Source organism: Phaethon lepturus, unplaced genomic scaffold, assembly GCF_000687285.1.
Source record: "Phaethon lepturus isolate BGI_N335 unplaced genomic scaffold, ASM68728v1 scaffold11243, whole genome shotgun sequence".
In the NCBI taxonomy this organism is placed as follows: Eukaryota; Metazoa; Chordata; class Aves; order Phaethontiformes; family Phaethontidae; genus Phaethon; species Phaethon lepturus.
The window spans coordinates 26841-35262 of record NW_010526988.1 but is presented as its reverse complement, the minus strand read 5'-3'; the positions used below and the strand labels follow the sequence as shown (position 1 = coordinate 35262).

Below are 8422 nucleotides of genomic sequence, written 5' to 3'. Positions count from 1 at the left end.
TCTTTCAAATCTCTTATTAGAAGTCTGTTTTCCGAGATGTCCGTAACAACCTTTGATAATGGAAAAGCCTCCCATGCCTAACCCTAACACCATGCCATGCCATCTACTATGGACTCATTGTTTCCTCCCACTTGCTTCTCAGTCCCTTCGACAGCTGTAATTATCCACCATTTGGATAGTTAAGTCTTTGTACAACTCCTAGCAGACCTTTCTCTAGTGGAAGTCCCCTGGGACTTCTCCAGGCTTTCCTGGCCGATGAAGAGAGAGGAGCGAACTGAGTGACCTGCAGGAACCTCTTCCTAACTCCAGTATTGCTAAGGTTTCACAAGACACAGGGAAAGGGCAGAAAGAAAAAGTGGATAAATTACATCATTAATTGGATAACCATGAAGTTAGATCCAAGGATAAATTTTATTTAGATCAAAGGAATATATGCATTTCTGACTCTGGGTCAGTTATGTAGAAATCTCTTTTGCATAAATTATAAGTGTTCACCTACACCAAAAATTTGCTTGCTTTTTAAAACAACAAGTTCAAAAACACCCTGCAACATAGCTTATTTCTGGGTACAAAAATACATTTCAAATGATTTATTTTAGTTTTTCAGCAGCTTCACCCTAACTCTGGAGAATGTAAAACAGAATCAAAGAACAGAATTCACGAAGGAATTTAGTGTAAGTATTAAAATGTGCCTGATAACCCATTCACTTATTACTTCTGCTATCTAACGTTCTTCATTACCACAAATATCCATTCAGGGAGTATGTGTATTATCAAACCATTAAGAGCAGAAAAAGAAAAGAACTATAGAAGAAGTTCCTAGTACTTTACAAAAGTAATGTTAAACTGCTGCATCAACACTCATTTGTGAGCATATGACTAGACCCAAAAGGGCAAGTCTCTTTGCACGCTTTGAGACGTGTTTGAATGGCAGGTTCTCCTTACCTCAAGCACTCTTCCTGTGATATACTTTTCACAATTGTCACATCTGATACCAAACTTTGCATGATAGTCCGTTTCGCAGTATGGAATGCCATCCCTAGGGAAGAACAACAGGTCACACAGAGATTGCTTTAGGCAGGCTTACAGGCTTACTGGGACATTATACAGCTAAAATTTATTAATGCTTCAACACTTCACAGGGTGTTTATGGACTTTTCTCCCTCCCAGATACTTGTATTTATTAATTTTGTATAGAATTTAATAGTTAATGGACTCTTCCAGCCCTTCAGAGTCTACCATGATCCCACTTCCCTGCTTTGTCACTGAATTCACCCATCGCCTCTCCCTCAGTCACAACACTCAGTTTCTGAGACTGTAACACCATTTGTTTTGATAGTGTTACTCATTAAATTCTTCCACATATTTCACACTCTGGAAAAAAAGCCTTATTTCTACTATTCTTTCCCTCTTTATTTATCACCTAATTGTACTTAGCTTAGACTTCAGAGTAATTTCTCAAATGACTGTCTTGACTGTAAATGCAGTTTTCATTAACACTTAAGTCTACTGACATTCTTGACTGGACTTGCTTAAAGATGGTCACGGATTAACCACTTCGGGAACCTACTCCATGGAAGCCAGTAATGACTATGAGACTTTAACCTGAGCAGCAGAAGAGATCTTGCAGTACATTCATGCATGATGCAAGCAGTTATTTCACCACCACAAGTGATTTAAGATAATGTACAATTTAAAAGTAAGAAGAACAAAAACAGGAATCTTAGCTTTTGTTCTAAAAAGCTGGAACCAGAAGACTTGGGCTACCACTTGGAAATAAATCAATTTGTTAATTTTACATTTAGATCACAGTCTTACAAAATTTTACATTTAGACCACTAACCCGATGAATGAAAATAAATTAGTCTAGAAGAAATTGGAGACTCTTCTCCTGTTTAAAAGTGCAAGTTAAACACAGAATCATAGAATAGTTTCGGTTGGAAGGCACCTTTAAAGGTCATCTAGTCCAACCCCCTGCCATGAGCAGGGACATCTTCAACTCGATCAGGTTGCTCAGAGCCCCGTCCAACCTGACCTGGAATGTTTCCAGGGATGGGGCATCTACCACCTCTCTGGGCAACCCATGCCAGTGTTTCACCACCCTCATTGTGAAGAATTTCTTCCTTAGATCTAGTCTAAATCTCCCCTCTTTTAGTTTAAAACCATTACCCCTTGTCCTATCACAACAGGCCCTGCTAAAAAGTCTATCCCCATCTTTCTTCTAAGCCCCCTTTAAGTACTGGAAGGCTGCAATAAGGTCTCCCTGGAGCCTTCTCTTCTCCAGACTAAACTACCCCAACTCTCTCAGCCTGTCCTCACAGGAGAGGTGTTCCATCCCGCTGATCATTTTTGTGGTCCATATTTAACACAGTTAAATACATTTAGTGTGCTATGCTAAAACAGTCCATAATCAGACAGATTTATTAGCAGAGGCATAATTTTATTGGACATTTCCCTGGAGAAACATAAAAATAAATTTTACAGCAAACAAGTTGGATTGCTTAGAGCCTAACCTATAAGTTTTCACAATCATTAATTGAATTAATTGAAGCAAGGATGTTTCTTCTCTTGAGTTATTTTGTTTGGCACTTAGTTTTTTTAAAAGAGTATTTCACAATAACGTATTTTTACAATTTATGGGGCTTTTATTATTAAATAACATGCAAAAAAAGCACTGCACCAAAATACAGCAAAGTAGCATAACATTTGAGGTAATGTAAAACCCTATCTAAGAACACCCTTTTATTAAATATTGTTTTCTCAGCCTCCATTGCAAGATGTGAAATTAAATGCTATACTTGCATGAATGTAAATGCAAAGAATTGTTGAAAGTCAGTGGGACATTGGCTTTGAAACTCATCATCTCCAGGCATTGGTGACTGAGTTACTTAACTGTTTACGAAAGTTTCATCGTATCAACACACTTCTCTGAAGCAGAAATTAGTCCCAGGTGCCTTGGCCAGTGAAAGCTCTGTATCTCACCGGGCTGATACAAGTGCTGACATGGGACTTGTCTGTGTGTGTGCTTTGTGCAGCCCCTCATTGCTCTCATTGCACATTCAGTCCAAGTCTGACAGCAGAAGGGTCTGGAGCTGCGCAGAAGTATGATAGGTACCTCCTTAATGAACTTTTTGAGAACATTTTTGCGTATGTGAAACACATGGAAAGGATAATATCTGCTTGTTCACGTTACCTTATTGCAGAGAGCAAAGTCAAACATAGATAACTGAGGGCATACTCCACCCACCGCCTTTCTGTAGCTTTGGCAAGTGCCATTCCAGGTAAATGGACAAACTCTACTTCCCTTAATTTGAATTTTTCTGCTTTTAAACCAATTCAGATAATAATTTAGGTAATAATTGCTAAACTTTTCTATATCTCCAACCACTTATAAACACAAACTAAAGGATATGCAACACTGAGTTAATTATTTGGTACTAAAACAATGCTGAAAACAAGTGAAAACGCTCCTCCACTCAACTTACTTGCTGATGTACTCTGCGTTCAGTAGCTTGCCGCATGTATTGCACTTAAAACAGCCCAAATGCCAGTGTTTGTCCAAGGCAACCAATGACTGCCCATTTTTTATTTCTGAACCACAGCCCCCACAATCTGCAAGAAAAAAGTCCCATATGAGTGAATCACACGCTTTAGATGGTCACGCAACAATACCGGTTACTGCAGCATGAGGATCCGTCCGTGTCCTGGTAACAGCTCGGCAAGGCTCTAGAGCTCGCTGCTGGCTGCTGGCTGCTGCATGACAAGTGGTGCTGCCCTAATATTGTCCTATTGTTGCTAGAAGACAAGAATCGTTCAAAGAAAAAACTCATGACTTGGGTTTCCTAGTGACCTAGGTTTTATTTTAATTCATTTATGCTGTGTTTAAAAGATATGAAATTTTGCTGATTAAGTTTTAAAGCATCACAAATCAGCCCAATGAAATTAATAAAAAAAACCCCCCTAAGAGTCATGAGATTAAAACAAATAATTGAACCTTCACATCAGACTTTGCTTCTGGGTCTGAAAACTTTACTCATAGTTCAAAATTCTTTTTTGCAGCTGTGGAAAAAACTAAGCTGAAACTCTGATGCGAACTTCTGTAGTCAGGAAAAATACACCAATACTTGAGAGGCATTACAAATTCCTGCATAGTAGTGACATTGCAACATGTGAAAGTGATAGCTAGCTATATATTTATTATCTATAGAAATTTATTTACATATTTATTGTTTATAGAAATTCACTTACATAAAGCTCCAAAAAGTTGTAAGGAAAATTAAATGCAAAACATGTCATAACTGGATAACATAAGCTAGGCTATGTTGGTTAAACAGGCTACATGTGAAGTTGCTATACTCCTCAGAAAAAGCAATTGAGGACAAGACTTTTTGGGGGGTTTGGTTGCTTTCTGGCTTTTAGTAATGATGGATGCTTTTGACTATGGTAGTAAAAGCCAAATCTACTCTTAGCTTCCACGCCAACAGTCCACCAGTGAGGGCTCTGTTTAGTGAAGCTACGCTGACATGTGATTTGAACCTGGTTCTCTGTATCCTAAATTAATCCTCTGTAACCCTATAGGGTCTGGCGCTCATTCACTCTTCACTCTCTACAAATTCCAATCTGTGTTAAAATAGTCAGAATATGCAGAAAAATGGGGATAAACATCAGTAATAAACTTATTCTAGTATCAATATCTCACTAATCCTTCTAATCCTCTGTATGATTATATCTTCCATCTTATGTGAAAACATGTATTTATTTTTTTTTAGGAATCCTTCATGTATACCAAGAATTTGCTAGAGAAAAGACAAACCCTGAAAGACACTTGAAGAGTCATTTAGAGATGCCAGAAAAGAAAAAAAAAACACTGTCTTGCATGGAAGAGAAAGATACACAAAAGTATTAAAAAAGATTTATCTAGTTATTAAGAAAGAACTTAAAACATAGGATCTCATTAAAAGATTTAAACAGTCCTCTTAAAAACTTTCTGATTTAAGATTCTATTTAGTTGGTTACGTGACCCTAATGAGACACTCTGTTAGTGCAATTGGAAATGTTTAATTGCTGAGCACACAACAACAAAGGATAGTTCTTATTTTCCTTTAGTGGAATGGATTAAGGGAGTAATAGTATGTCTCTTCAATATCACCCTGTAGAGCACCAATATGTGGAAACAAGCCCAGCACAAAAGCGTGTGCACCACAGATCAGAACATTTGAGTTTTGCTAATAAAAGAGAACATTTGGGTGTGTGCCTGGATTTAGTCCCACAAGACAATAAATACTGCAGTATCTATTCTTTAACTGCAGTCGGAATTTTTTTTGTGATCTCCCCTGCACCAGGGGTTCATCTGGTAATCTAATTTAATCTCACTGCTTGAGGGTTTATTTCACAAACTTAATACAACACTGTGTGCTCAGATGTCATTCACCTTTTATCTGGTTTAAGATTGGGTGAGCAGAAATGCAGCATTTTTGTGAGCTACTTTTTTATTCCTAACGGCTGTTTTCTGTGTTAAGTTCCAGATAATGAAAAACAAATATTGTGGTTGCTATGCCAACAGTGCCTATTGATGCAATGTCCTTGTCTTCCTGTCTTGGTTGCAGCATCCTTTGGTGACTCACCCAATTTCAACCAATAACTCTGCAGAACACATCAGTCTGCTGCTACATGTTGATATTCTTCCCTGAGTACACTTTCAACATCAACACTACCACAAGAGCTTTTCACAGCTAGCATTTTACAAAAGAAACAAAACAGGTAGCTAGGTATTTATATAATAATAAAAAATTCAAGGGCTCAGGCGAAAAGAAAATATTTGACATTCTTCTTCTCTTTTTAAATGTAATGCTTAAAGGAGGTCAAAACCAAACCGTGAGGATGAAGACAGAAGAACTGGTCAGAAGGGGCAGTGATGTTGGGAGCAAAATGAGTCCCAAGAGATGTCCTGAAAGCATTCTTGAGCCCCAGTCAGAGATAAACAGGTTGACGAATAACATACATAGTACGTAGGCAGTTCTGAGCCAAGAGCAAAACCAACATAACAGTGGGTCAACGTAATTACTCGGTCCTTGACTCAGCTTGCTTGAAGTCACGTTTTTTCTTTTATAAAAAGAATTGTTCATTTAAAACATTACAGTCTTTTCCAAGAAGGCTTTTGTTAAAACAAGGAGACACTAACGCCATTTATTGCTTTGTGTAATATGTAGCATACCTACAGACAGCCATTCTGGACTTCCAATTCTCCAGTTCAACCAAGATGTCTCTGACCCTGCTTGTTTATTCCTGAAACACTGGTTCTAGCCGAAGGATTAGGAAGTGCTTGGAAAACAGCTGTCGTTACACATTGCTCTTTCATACATTACATATTAACCTGTATGTTTCCCAAATTCTTTATTACCTTTTTAGATATTTGGTTAATTTTCTGCATACTGTCATTGGTCAGGCTCTGACATACCCTGCTACATACGCATGCACGCACCTCTGCAGCCGCTGGGCCAGCTGGGAGCTGCACCTCACCGTGAAATCAGAAGATGCTGCCCTGCAGCAGCACTGCAAGACACTGGGGAAATGCAGTAAGGAAGAGGTAAGAATGGACGTAGTCCACACAGGTAAGGAAGATCTTTATCTGGGACCCTGGCAACATCATGGCACAATTTACTTGCAGACCAGATACGGACCTCAGTTTGCCCGTTAAGAAGCGATAGTATCTATCAGCTCACCCCCACCACTACCTCGTTTGAGAAGTGGAGCTGGTAAGTCTCAGGTGAAGACCAAACCAAATTATTTTAGAAGTCCCGCCTACAGCATAGCAGATACCCAGGTTTGAACCAAGACTCTTACCTGAATCCATTAAAACCTGTAGCAAGCAAGATTTCCTCCACTTCTAATGAGTTCTAAAGCAGACCTGTATTTGAGGTTTAAATACTTGCACCTGTTTGAGATTTTATTCAGAGAAAAGCTAAACTTTTGTTTTCCAAGGTCAGATTTTGCCACAAAGACATGCTTCTAGTGCTCTTTCTCTTTGAGGCAAGTGGTTTGCTGAGGTTTGCTGGTACCCACGCACTGGGGAGGCTCGGTGCAGCGACCTGAGCGAGCTGGGGAAATGCAACACAAGAAAAACCCTCCACGGGGTGGGTGTGTGGGGGTGTGTGTGTGTGTGTGTGTGTACAGAGAAAGGGAACATAAGTACATTAAAGGATGCTGTATCGCAGATAATCAAATTAAGCTGTTCTGTCAGTACTCAACCAGGCAAATAATTTCTATTACAGTCAAAGCCGCTTTTCCCATGTGACAAGGGGACAAACAGATGATAGGCCATTACAGTACGGATCTGCAAATGCAGTTAGCCAAGGCGGCTGAGGATGATCCACCTCTGGAATAAGTGACAAGAGAAAGCACCTAGAAGAGAGGGCCACCCCCTCCCCAAAAGAAAACAGCATTAGCATGAGAGGAACCAGCACAGCGTCTCTCACTGCATTCACACAGCAGCTTTTGCTGACAAGCTGGAGCAAGGAAATGGTGAAAACTTGTGTAAAAAGAGAGATGTGGGGAAAAACAAAGAAAAAAGAAAAAAAAAGGACAAATTTCTCCCTGAAGTGAGTTGTATTCCTTATATACAAAGAAAAGCAATCTGTGGGGTCCTTCCTCAGACACACCAAATCCAGCTTGATATGATATGATAGTCTTTAAAAATATTTATGTCTTTGCTGTTTAATTGGATCGCTGTTGATACTTAATTACATACAGGTGGTGGATGAAATGTTGAAACGTGGCAGCTCCTCGTGAACAAATCCACCGAGGAACAGAGTTCAGAGCAACAATGCCACTCTACGACCTGCTGCAAAAAATGCGTTATGGAAAGACCACGTTTCTTCTCTGCAGTGTTTGTATCTTCTGATAGTGCACAACAGTATGGAGGGTCAAGGCAAATGTCCCTCTGGTCACGTTGCATACATTAACCCTTCCTGTGTAGTATTTAGCCACACAGCCATGTCACTGATATTTTCTGAAGCAACCCTGAACACTTACAAATTATTAAATATCACACTGGATTTTATTTTAGCTGGAGTCCTCAAAAATATCAACATCTATATTACGCCTTTCTCCAAATAATTTTATTTACTCCAGGTTTAATCAAATGTTCTTTGAGGTTCTGTTAACCCTATAATGGCACCACTTGTGTTTCTTTTTAATACCGGACTTCTCGGAAAACTGCCATGTACTTTTTCACATGACTGCACTGTATTTCTTGACACCTTTTAAGTAGAATAGTGGTAAAAATTCCAGTTAAACATATCAGTGTAAAACTGTGTTCTTTAAACCTGCGCAGGCTGAGAAGTACCAACAGAAAAGAGCAGAAACCCCTACTTACTTCGCAGGTTCTGTACGGGGAACGAGCTGGTGCTGCTGGAAGGGGGCA

The 8422-nt window shown here is 39.2% G+C and overlaps 1 protein-coding gene across 1 annotated transcript in view; it reads right to left on the bottom strand.

The window, feature by feature from the left end:
• Positions 1 to 8422, bottom strand: part of LOC104617825 (actin-binding LIM protein 2-like) — a gene marked incomplete at both ends in the record, with an annotated part of 48908 nt that overhangs the window by 14941 nt on the left and 25545 nt on the right. Inside the window, 3 exons of the mRNA XM_010283246.1 lie at positions 946 to 1039; positions 3486 to 3612; positions 8375 to 8422. The exon at positions 8375 to 8422 is cut by the window's right edge and continues 77 nt beyond it. Of these exons, the coding sequence (XP_010281548.1) occupies positions 946 to 1039; positions 3486 to 3612; positions 8375 to 8422 (269 nt within the window). The remainder of the gene's footprint in view (positions 1 to 945; positions 1040 to 3485; positions 3613 to 8374) is intronic.